The 15,009-nt window shown below is 38.1% G+C and overlaps 1 protein-coding gene across 1 annotated transcript in view; it reads left to right on the forward strand.

Moving 5' to 3' along the window:
- The window catches only part of PCDH15 (protocadherin related 15), a 711,784-nt gene that overhangs the window by 385,414 nt on the left and 311,361 nt on the right, over positions 1-15,009 (forward strand). Inside the window, exon 8 of the mRNA XM_049696610.1 lies at positions 10,638-10,750. Coding sequence (XP_049552567.1) covers positions 10,638-10,750 — 113 coding nt within the window. The remainder of the gene's footprint in view (positions 1-10,637; positions 10,751-15,009) is intronic.

Genomic DNA, 15,009 nt, shown 5'->3' on the forward strand with positions numbered 1-15,009 from the left:
CACGCTTAGACGCATCCCAATCAAACTGTCAAATGACACAGACAAAAAATAATTCAAAAGTAACAAAAAAGAGGCGACTTTATAATAGAAATTGATTCTCAATAAAATTATAACCCGACTTCTCATCAGGCAACATGGATACTGGAATACATTAGTATGACATGTTCAGAGAACTGAAAGAAAAAGAAAATGTTCATTAATAGTTCTAAATACAGGAAATATAGCCTTCAAAAATAAATGAGAAATTAAGATATTCCCAGATAATCTGAGAATTTATCAGTAACACACCTTTGCTACAAGAAATACTGAAGGGTAGAGACCTAAGGCTGAAATGAAAGCACAATAGAAAGTATCTCAGTTCTACATGAAGAAATAAAGAACACTGGTAAAAATAACTACATAGTTAAGTATAAAAGACATTTTATATATATATATATATATATACACACACACACATACACACACACATGTTAGTAATTCTTCTTTCTCTTATTTGATTTAAAGAAAATATCATAAATCAATAATTATACATCTATATTGATGGACAAAGTAGAAACATGTAACTTGTGATAATAACAGCAAAGAGCAAAGGTAAAATGAGTTATACAGGAGTAAAATTTTTATATACTATTGAAGTTAAGTTGCTATTAGTCCAAATTAGATTGCCATAAATTAAGACATCAATCTTAATTCCCAGCATAGCCACTAGGAGAATAGTTTAACAATTTAATTGTTTACATAATTTGAAAATTTATAATAAAGCACAAAACAAAGGAATTTAAACAGTACACATGAAAAATAAAGCAGTAATGGAACAATAGAGGAACAAAAAGGGCCTAAGATATATAGAAGACAGCAAAATGGCAGAGGTAAATACTATCTTTTTAGTAATCACAATCAATGTAAATGGATTCAATGTTCCAATTAAAAGATTCAGATTGGCACAATACATAAAAAGAGAAAAAGAAAAACATGATCTTACTACATGCTATCTATAAGAAACACATTTTATTTTTTTATTTTTATTTTTTTTAACATCTTTATTGGGGTATAATTGCTTTACAATGGTGTGTTAGTTTCTGCTTTATAACAAAGTGAATCAGTTATACATATACAATATGTTCCCATATCTGTTCCCTCTTGCGTCTCCCTCCCTATCCCACCCCTCCAGGCGGTCACAAAGCACCAAGCTGATATCCCTGTGCCATGCGGCTGCTTCCCACTAGCTATCTACCTTACGTTTGTTAGTGTATATATGTCCATGACTCTCTCTCGCCCTGTCACAGCTCACCCTTTCCCCTCCCCATATCCTCAAGTCCGTTCTCCAGTAGGTCTGTGTCTTTATTCCTGTCTTACCCCTAGGTTCTTCATGACATTTTTTTTTTCTAAAATTCCATATATATGTGTTAGCATATAGTATTTGTCTTTTTCTTTCTGACTTACTTCACTCTGTATGACAGACTCTAGGTCTATCCACCTCATGACAAATAGCTCAATTTCGTTTCTTTTTATGGCTGAGTAATATTCCATTGTATATATGTGCCACATCTTCTTTATCCATTCATCTGATGATGGGCACTTAGGTGGTTTCCATCTCTGGGCTATTGTAAATAGAGCTGCAATGAACATTTTGGTACATGACTCTTTCTGAATTTTGGTTTTCTCAGGGTATATGCCCAGTAGTGGGATTGCTGGGTCATATGGTAGTTCTATTTGTAGTTTTTTAAGGAACCTCCATACTGTTCTCCATAGTGGCTGAACCAATTCACATTCCCACCAGCAGTGCAAGAGTGTTCCCTTTTCTCCACACCCTCTCCAGCATTTATTGTTTCTAGATTTTTTGATGATGGCCATTCTGACTGGTGTGAGATGATATCTCACTGTAGTTTTGATTTGCATTTCTCTAATGATTCATGATGTTGAGCATTCTTTCATGTGTTTGTTGGCAGTCTGTATATCTTCTTTGGAGAAATGTCTATTTAGGTCTTCTGCCCATTTTTGGATTGGGTTGTTTGTTTCTTTGTTATTGAGCTGCATGAGCTGCTTGTAAATTTTGGAGATTAATCCTTTGTCAGTTGCTTCATTTGCAAATATTTTCTCCCATTCTGAGGGTTGTCTTTTGGTCTTGTTTATGTTTCCTTTGCTGTGCAAAAGCTTTGAAGTTTCATTAGGTCCCATTTGTTTATTTTTGTTTTTATTTCCATTTCTCTAGGAGGTGGGTCAGAAAGGATCTTGCTGTGATTTATGTCATAGAGTGTTCTGCCTATGTTTTCCTCTAAGAGTTTGATAGTTTCTGGCCTTACATTTAGGTCTTTAATCCATTTTGAGCTTATTTTTGTGTATGGTGTTAGGGAATGATCTAATCTCATACTTTTACATGTAGCTGTCCAATTTTCCCAGCACCACTTATTGAAGAGGCTGTCCTTTCTCCACTGTACATTCCTGCCACCTTTATCAAAGATAAGGTGTCCATATGTGCGTGGGTTTATCTCTGGGCTTTCTATCCTGTTCCATTGATCTATCTTTCTGTTTCTGTGCCAGTACCATACTGTCTCAATTACTGTAGCTTTGTAGTATAGTCCGAAGTCTGGGAGCCTGATTCCTCCAGCTCCATTTTTCGTTCTCAAGATTGCTTTTGCTATTCGGGGTCTTTTGTGTTTCCATACAAATTGCGAAATTTTTTGTTCTAGTTCTGTGAAAAATGCCAGTGGTAGTTTGATAGGGATTGCATTGAATCTATAGATTGCTTTGGGTAGTAGAGTCATTTTCACAATGTTGATTCTTCCAATCCAAGAACATGGTATATCTCTCCATCTATTTGTCTCATCTTTAATTTCTTTCATCAGTGTCTTATAATTTTCTGCATATAGGTCTTTTGTCTCCTTAGGTAGGTTTATTCCTAGATATTTTATTCTTCTTGTTGCAATGGTAAATGGGAGTGTTTTCTTGATTTCACTTTCAGGTTTTTCATCATTAGTGTATAGGAATGCCAGAGATTTCTGTGCATTAATTTTGTATCCTGCAACTTTACCAAATTCATTGATTAGCTCTAGTAGTTTTCTGGTAGCATCTTTAGGATTCTCTATGTATAGTATCATGTCATCTGCAAACAGTGACAGCTTTACTTCTTCTTTTCCGATTTGGATTCCTTTTATTTCCTTTTCTGCTCTGATTGCTGTGGCTAAAACTTCCAAAACTATATTGAATAAGAGTGGTGAGAGTGAGCAACCTTGTCTTGTTTCTGATCTTACTGGAAATGCTTTCAGTTTTTCACCATTGAGGATGATGTTGGCTGTGCGTTTGTCATATATGGCCTTTATTATGTTGAGGAAAGTTCCCTCTATGCCTACTTTCTGCAGAGCTTTTATCATAGATGGGTGTTGAATTTTGTCGAAAGCTTTCTCTGCATCTATTGAGAAGATCATATGGTTTTTCTCCTTCAATTTGTTAATATGGTGTATCATGTTGATTAATTTGCGTATATTGAAGAATCCTTGCATTCCTGGAATAAATCCCACTTGATCATGGTGTATGATCTGTTTAATGTGCTGTTGGATTCTGTTTGCTAGTATTTTGTTGAGGATTTTTGCATCTATGTTCATCAGTGATATTGGCCTGTAGTTTTCTTTCTTTGTGACATCCTTGTCTGGTTTTGGTATCAGGGTGATGGTGGCCTCATAGAATGAGTTTGGGAGTGGTCCTCCCTCTGCTATATTTTGGAAGGGTTTGAGAAGGATAGGTGTTAGCTCTTCTCTAAATGTTTGATAGAATTCGCCTGTGAAGCCATCTGGTCCTGGGCTTTTGTTTGTTGCAAGATTTTTAATCACAGTTTCAATTTCAGTGCTTGTGATTGGTCTCTTCCTATTTTCTATTTCTTCCTGATTCAGTCTTGGCAGGTTGTGCATTTCTAAGAATTTGACCATTTCTTCCAGGTTGTTCATTTTATTGGCATAGAATTGCTTGTAGTAATCTCTCATGATCTTTTGTATTTCTGCAGTGTCAGTTGTTACTTCTCCTTTTTCATTTCTAATTCTATTGATTTGAGTCTTCTTCCTTTTTTTCTTGATGAGTCTGGCTAATGGTTTAGCAATTTTGTTTATCTTCTCAAAGAACCAACTTTTAGTTTTATTGATCTTTGCTATTGTTTCCTTCATTTCTTTTTCATTTATTTCTGATCTGATTTTTATGATTTCTTTCCTTCTGCTAACTTTGAGGGTTTTTTGTTCTTCTTTCTCTAATTGCTTGAGGTGCAAGGTTAGGTTGTTTATTCGAGATGTTTCCTGTTTCTTAAGGTAGGATTGTATGCTATAAACTTCCCTCTTAGAACTGCTTTTGCTGCATCCCATAGATTTTGGGTCGTCGTGTCTCCATTGTCATTTGTTTCTAGGTATTTTTAAATTTCCTCTTTGATTTCTTCAGTGATCAGTTCGTTATTAAGTAGTGTATTGTTTAGCCTCCATGTGTTTGTATTTTTTACAGATCTTTTCCTGTAATTGATATCTAGTCTCATAGCATTGTGGTTGGAAAAGATACTTGATACAATTTCAATTTTCTTAAATTTACCAAGGCTTGATTTGTGACCCAAGATATGATCTATCCTGGAGAATGTTCCATGAGCACTTGAGAAAAATGTGTATTCTGTTGTTTTTGGATGGAATGTCCTATAAATATCAATTAAGTCCATCTTGTTTAATGTATCATTTAAAGCTTGTGTTTCCTTATTTATTTTCATTTTGGATGATCTGTCCATTGGTGAAAGTGGGATGTTAAAGTCCCCTACTATGATTGTGTTACTGTTGATTTCCCCTTTTATGGCTGTTAGTATTTGCCTTATGTATTGAGGTGCTCCTATGTTGGGTGCATAAATATTTATAATTGTTACATCTTCTTCTTGGATCGATCCCTTGATCATTATGTAGTGTCCTTCTTTGTCTCTTCTAATATTCTTTATTTTAAAATCTATTTTGTCTGATATGAGAATTGCTACTCCAGGTTTCTTTTTGTTTCAATTTGCATGGAATATCTTTTTCCATCGCCTTAGTTTCAGTCTGTATGTGTCTCTAGGTCTGAAGTGGGTCTCTTGTAGACAGCATATATATGGGTCTTGTTTTTGTATCCATTCAGCTAATGTGTCTTTTGGTGGGAGCATTTAGTCCATTTGCATTTAAGGTAATTATCAATATGTATGTTCCTATTCCCATTTTCTAAATTGTTTTGGGTTCGTTATTGTAGGTCTTTTCCTTCTCTTGTGTTTCTTGCCTAGAGAAGTTCCTTTAGCATTTGTTGTAGAGCTGGTTTGGTGGTGTGAACTCTCTCAGCTTTTGCTTGTCTGTAAAGGTTTTAATTTCTCCATCAAATCTGAATGAAATCCTTGCTGGGTAGAGTAATCTTGGTTGCAGGTTTTTCACCTTCATCACTTTAAATATGTCCTGCCACTCCCTTCTGGCTTACAGAGTTTCTGCTGATAGATCAGCTGTTAACCGTATGGGGATTCCCTTGTGTGTTATTTGTTGTTTTTCCCTTGCTGCTTTTAATATGTTTTCTTTGTATTTAGTTTTTGACAGTTTGATTAATATGTGTCTTGGCGTATTTCTCCTTGGATTTATGCTGTGTGGGACTCTCTGTGCTTCCTGGACTTGATTATCTATTTCCTTTACCATGTTAGGGAAGTTTTAAACTATAATCTCTTCAAATATTTTCTCAGTTCCTTTCTTTTTCTCTTCTCCTTCTGGAACCCCTATAATTCGAATATTGGTGCATTTAATGTTGTCCCAGAGGTCTCTGAGACGGTCCTCAGTTCTTTTCACTCTTCTTTCTTTATTCTGCTCTGCAGTAATTATTTCCACTATTTTATCTTCCAGGTCACTTATCCGTTCTTCTGCCTCAGTTATTCTGCTATTGATCCCATCTAGAGTATTTTTCATTTCATTTATTGTGTTGTTCATCATTGTTTGTTTCATCTTTAGTTCTTCTAGGTCCTTGTTAAATGTCTTGCATTTTGTCTATTCTATTTCCAAGATTTTGGATCATCTTTACTATCATTATTCTGAATTCTTTTTCAGGTAGACTGCCTATTTCCTCTTCATTTGTTAGGTCTGGTGGGTTTTTATCTTGCTCCTTCATGTGCTGTGTGTTTTTCTGTCTTCTCATTTTGCTTATCTTACTGTGTTTGGGGTCTCCTTTTTGCAGGCTGCAGGTTCGTAGTTCCCGTTGTTTTTGGTGTCTGTCCCCAGTGGCTAAGGTTGGTTTAGTGGGTTTGTAGGCTTCCTGGTGGAGGGGCCTAGTGCCTGTGTTCTGGTGGATGAGGCTGGATCTTGTCTCTCTGTTGGGCAGGTCCATGTCTGGTGGTGTGTTTTGGGGTGTCTGTGGACTTATTATGATTTTAGGCAGCCTCTCTGCTAATGGGTGAGGTTGTGTTCCTGTCTTGCTAGTTGTTTGGCATAGGATGTCCAGCACTGTAGCTTGCTGGTCGTTGAGTGAAGCTGGGTGCTGGTGTTGAGATGGAGATCTTTGGGAGATTTTTGCCTTTTGATATTATGTGGAGCTGGGAGGTCTCTTGTTGACCAGTGTCCTGAAGGTGGCTCTCCCACCTCAGAGGCAGAGCACTGACTCCTGGCTGCTGCACCAAGAGCCTTTCATCCACACGGCTCAGAATAAAAGGGAGAAAAAGTAGAAAGAAAGAATTAGTAGAAGTAGAAAGAAAGAAAGAAAGGAGGGAGGGAGGGAGGAAGGAAGGAAGGAAGGAGGGAAGGAAGGAAAAAAGTAGATAAAGTAAGATAACATAATAAAGTTATTAAAATAAAAATATAATTATTAAGAGAAAAAAATGGACAGATAGAACCCTAGGACAAATGTTGGAAGCAAAGCTATACAGACAAAATCTCACACAGAAACATACACACAAAAAGAGGAAAAGGGGAAATAATCATAAATCTTGCTCTCAAAGTCCACTTCCTTAATTTGGGATGATTCGTTGTCTATTCAGGTATTCCACAGATGCAGGGTATATCAAGTTGATTGTGGAGCTTTAATCTGCTGCTTCTGAGGCTGCTGGGAGAGATTTCCCTTTCTCTGCTTTGCCCTCACAGCTCCCAGGGGCTCAGCTTTGGATTTGGCCCCGCCTCTGCGTGTGGGTCGCTGTAAGGCGTCTGTTCTTTGCTCAGACAGGACGCTCAGACAGGACGGGGTTAAAGAAGCCGCTGATTCGGTGGCTCTGGCTCACTGAGGCCGAGGGGGAGGGAGGGGCACGGAGTGCGGGGCGGGGCGGGCCTGCGGCGGCAGAGGCCTGCGTGACATTGCAGCAGCCTGAGGCTCACCGTGCGTTCTCTTGGAGGAGTTGACCCTGGCAGTGGCGGGCCGTACAGGCTCCCCGGAAGCGGCGTGTGGATAGTGACCTGTGCTCGCACACAGGCTTCTTGGTGGCGGCAGCAGCAGCCTTAGCGTCTCATGCCCGTTTCTGGGGTCCGCGCTTTTAGCCGCGGCTTGCACCGGTCTCTGGAGCTCCTTTAAGCAGCGCTCTTAATCCCCTCTCCTCGTGCACCAGGAAACAAAGAGGTAAGAAAAAGTCTCTTGCCTCTTCGGCAGGCCCAGACTTTTCCCCGGACTCCCTCCCGGCTAGCCATGGCGCACTAACCCCCTGCAGGCTGTGTTCACGCCGCCAACCCCAGTCCTCTCCGTGAGCTCCAACCGAAGCCCGAGCCTCTGCTCACAGCCCCGCCCGCTGTGGCGGGGGAGCAGACAAGCCTCTCGGGCTGGTGAGTGCCGGTCGGCACCGATCCTTTGTGCGGGAATCTCTCCGCTTTGCCTTCGCACCCCTGTTGCTGTGCTCTCCTCCGCGTCTCCGAAGCTTTTCTCCTCCGCCACCCGCAGTCTCCGCCCGTGAATGGGCTTCCTAGTGTATGGAAAACTCCTTCACAGCTGCCTCCCACTGGTGCAGGTCCCGTCCCTATCCTTTTGTCTCTGTTTATTCTTTTTTCTTTTTCCCTACCCAGGTACGTGGGGGGTTTCTTGCCTTTTAGGAGGTCTGAGGTCTTCTGCCAGCGTTCAGTAGGTGTTCTGTAGGAGTTGTTTCACGTGTAGATGTATTTCTGATGTATCTGTGGGGAGGAAGGTGATCTCCGCGTCTTTCTCTTCCGCCATCTTAACCTGTTCCTCTTCCGCCAGCTTAACCTGTTGCAAGAGGTTTGATATTTTTTCCTCAATCCTACTTTGGGGATCACCACAGTAAACAATAAGTAAAAATTGTATCTAGCTAACTGGGAGAGTAAAGTGGCATTTATTTCAAGTAACGTTCATTTCAGTGATTATAAGTAAATGGGATGTTAGAAGATTTAGGAGGCTATCACAGTGGTAGAAGAATGAAATGACAAGACTCTGAGCAAACACTGTGTAAGTGAAAACCATGGGGAGAATGACAGACAAGGAAGAATCATTTGGAAAATATATGCAGAGTTGTATTAGAGGAATAAGGAGATTTGAACCAGTATAGTGAGAAAAATGGTGGGATCATTAGCAAAAATTCAGTTCATGGATTTTGGCATCCACCTTGGACCATTGCTAACTGAGCAAGAGAGAAATAGAATCTCAGTGTGGTTTTGAGTTTTTCTTCTTATGTATAAAGGTGAATATCTTTGTGTGCAGTCAAGAGTCATCTGCCTTTCTCTTTCTGTGAACCATCTGTTCATTCTCTATCCCAAAATTTTTTAAAAAATATATTGCTGATCTTTTACTTTTCTAATTTGAAAATGTACATATGTTAGGGATATGAGCCTTTGTCTCTGACGTAAATACAAATATTTCCCTAGTTTGTCACCTGCAGTTTTACTTTGTTTATTGTGTTTTGCCATGCAATTTGTAATGCCATTAAATTTATCACTCTTTTTCCTTATTAATTCTTTATTTTGAGCCATAGGTAGGAAAGTTATGCCCACTCTCACATTAGAATAGAATTCATCCATGTTTTCATCTATTACTAGCTCTTGTGTTGTTTTATTGCTTATTGTGCATGAATATCTTATCCGTTTGGGGTTTACTCTAGTATATTGTATGAAGAATAGACACAATTTTATCATTTTCTGTCTCTCCTATTAGGTTAATGCTCCTATTCAAAAATCCGTTTTCCGTTATTATTTTGAGATGACTCCTTTATCATAAGCTCACTTTTCAAATGCAATTTTGACTATTTCTGGATTTTTTTTTTTTTGGCGGTACGCGCGCCTCTCACTGTTGTGGCCTCTCCTGTTGCGGAGCACAGGCTCCGGTCGCACAGGTTCAGCAGCCATGGCTCACGGGCCTAACCGCTCCCCGGCATGTCTGATCTTCCCGGACCGGGGCACGAACCCGTGTCCTCTGCATCGGCAGGCGGACTCTCAACCACTGTGCCACCAGGGAAGCCCTAATTTCTGGATTTTAAAGTCTATTTTACTGGCATACATTTTCTCCCCTCACATAATGCCCAGGAAAATTTTCTTTCTTGTCTCATAGTTGAAGCAAAACAGTATAGCAATTAACGCATTTTTGGATATTTTTGGCGTCTGTCAACCTAGATTTGAATGCAAGTTCTGTCTGACATTGTCTCTTTGACTTTGGACAAATTACTTAATATTGCAAATCTCCTAAGTTCTCCTGTGTAAAATGGGAATGATTTACAGAGTTATCAATGATTACTTATATAAAGCATTTAGTACAGTGTAGGATTCAATAATTGGCAGCTGTATTATTTTATTCTTATCATTATTGTTATGCTAAATGCATATATTCCACAGTTATATGATTTGACTTCCACTTTATTTTTACTTTGGGAAAAAAGAATGTTGTAGTATACAAGGGAAAATGATACAATTCAAGGAAATTTCAACTTACTAAAATGGCTGCATTTAAGAAATATCCTCTGTCGGGCTTCCCTGGTGGCGCAGTGGTTGAGAGTCCGCCTGCCAATGCAGGGGATGCGGGTTCGTGCCCCGGTCCGGGAAGATCCCACATGCTACGGAGCAGCTGGGCCCATGAGCCATGGCCGCTGAGCCTGCGCGTCCGGAGCCTGTGCTCCGCAACGGGAGAGGCCACAACAGTGAGAGGCCTGCGTACCGCAAAAAAAAAAAAAAAAGAAATATCCTCTGTAGACACTGAGTAATTCAAAATATTTTATTTATTTCATATGATTAAGTTATTCAGCTGAATACTTATCTTAAGAAAAAATACTTGCCCAGCTAGAACAGAATATTCTTATTTTAATTTCCAAGCAATTTGGTACAAATTACTAGTCATTGTCACAAGATATGGTGACAGACGATGCAGATTATAATTAAGATTTATGTACCACTAAAATACAATTTTATAATTCAAAATTTGTTCTCAATACACTTTATATCTCTTTTATGTGATGAAGTTTCAAATTAATTACTCACTTAATAAAAGATATTTGGAAAATCATCCAAACAGGTATTTTCACCCTCTTACTCATAAACTAATGAATGATATACCACATTTGCATCTGCTTTCCCTAGACTGTATAATTTTGAAACTTAATTTACTAATAAAATTATGATTTTGTTCCTCAGTTAATGAAGGGAAATAGGTATAGCAAATACACATATTACTTATTGTTCTCAATTAAGTGCTGAAATATCAATGTCTTTCAGGGACTCCTGAGGATTACCCACGATTTTTTCATATGCATCCAAGGACTGCAGAACTTAGTCTCCTGGAGCCAGTAAATAGAGACTTTCACCAGAAGTTTGATTTGGTTATTAAGGTAAATTTAACTAATTGCTTAACGTTCTTGGGTTTATAAATATAGCTAATGTTCTAATGTTCTTGTGTTTATCAGCGAATCCTCTAGAGGCTACTGTAGGGACTTTTAAGCTATAAAAATTAAAATTAATTTGAACTGCAATTAGCCAATTTTTCTTTAAAAAGGTGAAGTGCAACAGTTCTAACACATTATCTGTGTTGCTTTTCTTTAACATAACTTTTTATATTACAGTGCTATTCAAATACTGATATTTTTATATGTAATAAATGCCTTGGTCAAATGTATGTAATTCTACATACTATAATTTATTACATCTTCTAACATTTAGTTTAGGTTTTGTTTCCTATTTGTTTGTTTGTTTTTTACCAAGTGGATTTAATTTTGGACCACAAAAGCTTAACCAATGAATGTATTTAAAAAGTGCCTGGGGCTTCCCTGGTGGCGCAGTGGTTGGGAGTCCGCCTGCCGATGCAGGGGACACGGGTTTGTGCCCCGGTCCGGGAGGATCCCACATGCCGTGGAGCTGCTGGGCCTGTGAGCCATGGCCGCTGAGCCTGTGCGTCCGGAGCCTGTGCTCCACAACGGGAGAGGCCACAGCAGTGAGAGGCCCGCGTACCGCAAAAAAAAAAAAAAAGTGCCTGGATTTATATATATTTTTATTTTAATAATGTGTTATGTTTTTAAATGTTATTGCTTTTTCAAAACTAAAACGAAAAGATCTTGCTTGTCCAGAAATTATTTTAGTATATGTTTCATTATTTATTTTGAAAAATCTTCAACCACAAAATTTTTCAAAGCTAAGGGAATCCATTTGGCATTACAATTTTGATTTAATAATATATAATATATTATAATAAAATCATTACAAAGGTATTGTGGAAACCCAGATGATCTATCCGTTAATTCTTAGAGACTTTACTGAGAAGGTAAGATTCGAGCTGAGCAGTGAAAGGAGAGTATGAATTTACCAAATAGAGATCGGGGCTAGGAGAAAAGCATTTTAAGTAAAAGAACAGAAATAAGCAAGGACACACAGTATGTCTAGTGTGTATTGTCTGACTTTTTCATATCTAAACATGCAAAAAATAGATATAGATATGCAGCCCTATGGCATTTTTTTTTTTAATTTAGAAGTGTTAAAAGAAAAGGAAGTAAGGTAAAGAAGCTTACTGAGCATGTACATTGTACAGGGTGTTTTATGTATATTTTATAGCCACAACCTTAGTACTTAGTACTATGCTTATGGGTACAAATGTCAAAACTAAAGTTCAGATAGGGCAAGTGATTGAATCAGAGTTACATCACTAATAAGCAGCAGAATTGAAATTCAAATTTAAGTTTATCTAAGCTAAAGCCATACTTATTTCACTTCACCAAGATGCATTTCCTTAGAAATGGTTTTCTAATTATCTGTCAGTGCAACTGCAAACAATAATACATCGATACATTTAATTTTAGCTCAAATTAGGACATATTTTGTTAGCACCGATTATGTTATACACACTAGATTCTGTATTTATTGATTGTTTCTTTGTCCTTGAAGAATGGGTAGTCTAGAAGGGGAAAGAATCACGTAAGCCGATAAACCAAATACAACACATCAACTGCTAACAGGAAAGCAATGTAAAAGCTCTAACGAAGCACAGATTAAGGACATTTAAATTAATCTGGGACTCAGGGAAAATTTTCTGGGGATTATCCCAAGCTCAGTGTTGTATTGGATGGCTTTGGCTAATGAATGAAAGCAGGAAATACGTTTGACCATAAGGAAGAACAGAAGTAAAAGCTTGGAGGCATGATGTACCAGGCTACGAGCAGTTAACAGGGAAATGAGGTATAGAGCCAGACCCGGGAGAGAGCCTTATGTTCGACTGCAATTTCCTTGGATTTCATTCAGTAGGGGTTTGGGAGTCATTCAACAAAGAAAGGCTCTTTTTACCGTTTATGTAAAATAGTCACGCATGAGATTCATCTTGCATGGTTTTATTTTAATTATCATTGGACTATATAAAACTCCAAAATGTGTTTCCATCGTCTCCTGTGGATCTACCTGGAGCCCTGTGGTGCTACACTCTGTGGGAATTAAGAAACTTGACAAAGCACTGTTTCCAAACTGCCCCACTTGAAATCTGAAATCAGTTATTTTTCTTTATTATCAAAGTCAGTTGTCCTGGTGTACCCAGGTATAGTGAAACTCAGTCTATCAATTATAGAAACAAAAATCAATTGGGACAAGCCACAGATAATTTTTTTTGTTTTAATAACACTTTATATTATTAATGGAAGTTTTTACTGACATTATTAGATTCAAATTATTGTGTTTTGTGTGCAGTCAAGGGGATAATAAGCAAAGGTATCAATCTGTAAGAATAATAATGTGCCACTTGCTTGAATATTAGCTGAGTATTGTGTCTTTGTATAAGGATCCATTGAAGTGCTACAATCTGGTAGTTCTCCTCTGCAGTAAGTCTTTCAAATTCTTCCCTTTTTCTTATTTTAATAATGCTTCATTTTTCATTGGCCATAATTTTTTTTTATTGGACTTGATCCCAATTTCTGTTTTGGAAGCTAAGGAAAAATAAAATACAATGAAGTATCCTCTTTTAGACTTTGAAGAAGAATTCTGCTTTAAAAAGCTGTATGCACATTTAACAGCTGGTGTCACAAATTAGAAATTTATCATCTTCATTTTATCTATTTCTGCCAGTTATTTACTAAGTATACTGACAAATAAAAATGTGAAGGTGAAACTAGGAAGGCAAAATGGAGTAGTTCACCAACTTTAGAATATTAAAGGATTAAAACACATCTAATTAAAAGAGAAAAGGGTGTTCCATTTCAAAACACTATTCCAAATTTTACATAATTGCAATCATTTAAGCACACTTTAAAATGAAACACACATTTTGAATAAGAATCATAGCCAGTCCTGGGTTTGCCCAGGACAGTTCATGTTTATGCCTATTGTCCTTGTGTAATTATTTATAACACATCTTTCACCCTCAAAAATGTCCCAGTTTGGATGAAAGTTTATGCGATCACCATAGTTATACAGCAAAAAACAATTATGCAACAGAAATATGAAAGCACATTTTAGATTCTAGATGATGATGAATTAGTTCATGCATGGAGTGTCTCTAACAAAGTCCAGAACATTCATCTTCATTATTAGAAGTGCAGTATTTTTTTAAAAATATTAATAATTTATATATTTATACCCTGGGCATCTAATACAAGCATTAAGTGGATAAATTATCAATAATTCACTGTCTTTCAGTTGCTCAAACATAATTTTTTTGTCTAAATCTCACTTTTTAAAAAATTTATTTCTTTTATTTATTTATTTTTGGCTGCATAGGGTCTTCATTGCTGCGTGCGGGTTACTCTTCGTTGCAGTGCACGTGCTTCTCATTGCGGTGGCTTCTTTTGTTGCGGATCATGGGCTCTAGGCACACAGGCTTCCGTAGTTGTGGCTTGAGGGCTCAGCAGTTGTGGCTTGCAGGCTCTAGAGCACAGACTCAGTAGTTGTGGCGCACGGGGTTAGTTGCTACGCGGCATGTGGGATCTTCCTGGACCAGGGCTCGAACCTGTGGCCCCTGCATTGGCAGGCGGATTCTTAACCACTGTACCACCAGGGAAGTACCTGTCTAAATCTCTTTAATTAACAACTAATAGCAAGGGTCACAATGATACCACAAATATCACTGTATCATGGTCCCTCTGATTTTCATGTTGTTGTTCATTGACCTACTTATACTGCCTAGCAGGCTGACCTTTAACATCTTTTCTTTCCACATAATGGGCATAATTAACCCTCAGCTCTCATCAGTCACCCTGCATACTTTTCTCTGCCAGCCATACTCAACCACTTGCACTGCCTTAAACTCACCATGCTCTTTCTAGCCTCCAGGCATTTGCTGTTCTTCCTGAATCATTCCTCCTTTTTTTTTTTTTAATCAACAGTCTAATTCACACTGATATTTCATTGATGCTTTGTATGCTAAGACAGACAGTTCCTCTGGAAAGGCATGACCACTGATCGGAAGCCCTTCCTTGCATCCTACTAGTCCCTATGGTGGCTTTGATCATTCTATATAGAATTTGCCTGTTTATTTTCCCCTGACCTTTATAGGAGGGAGGGCAGATTGTAATATATTTCTTCAACATTGTGGCCCAAGCCCATAAGTCTATCCACGTACAATGTATAAAAGTGCTCAAGGGCTTCCCTGGCGGCACAGTGGTTGAGAGTCCGCCTGCTG

This window comes from Orcinus orca, chromosome 14, assembly GCF_937001465.1.
Source record: "Orcinus orca chromosome 14, mOrcOrc1.1, whole genome shotgun sequence".
Taxonomy (NCBI): Eukaryota; Metazoa; Chordata; class Mammalia; order Artiodactyla; family Delphinidae; genus Orcinus; species Orcinus orca.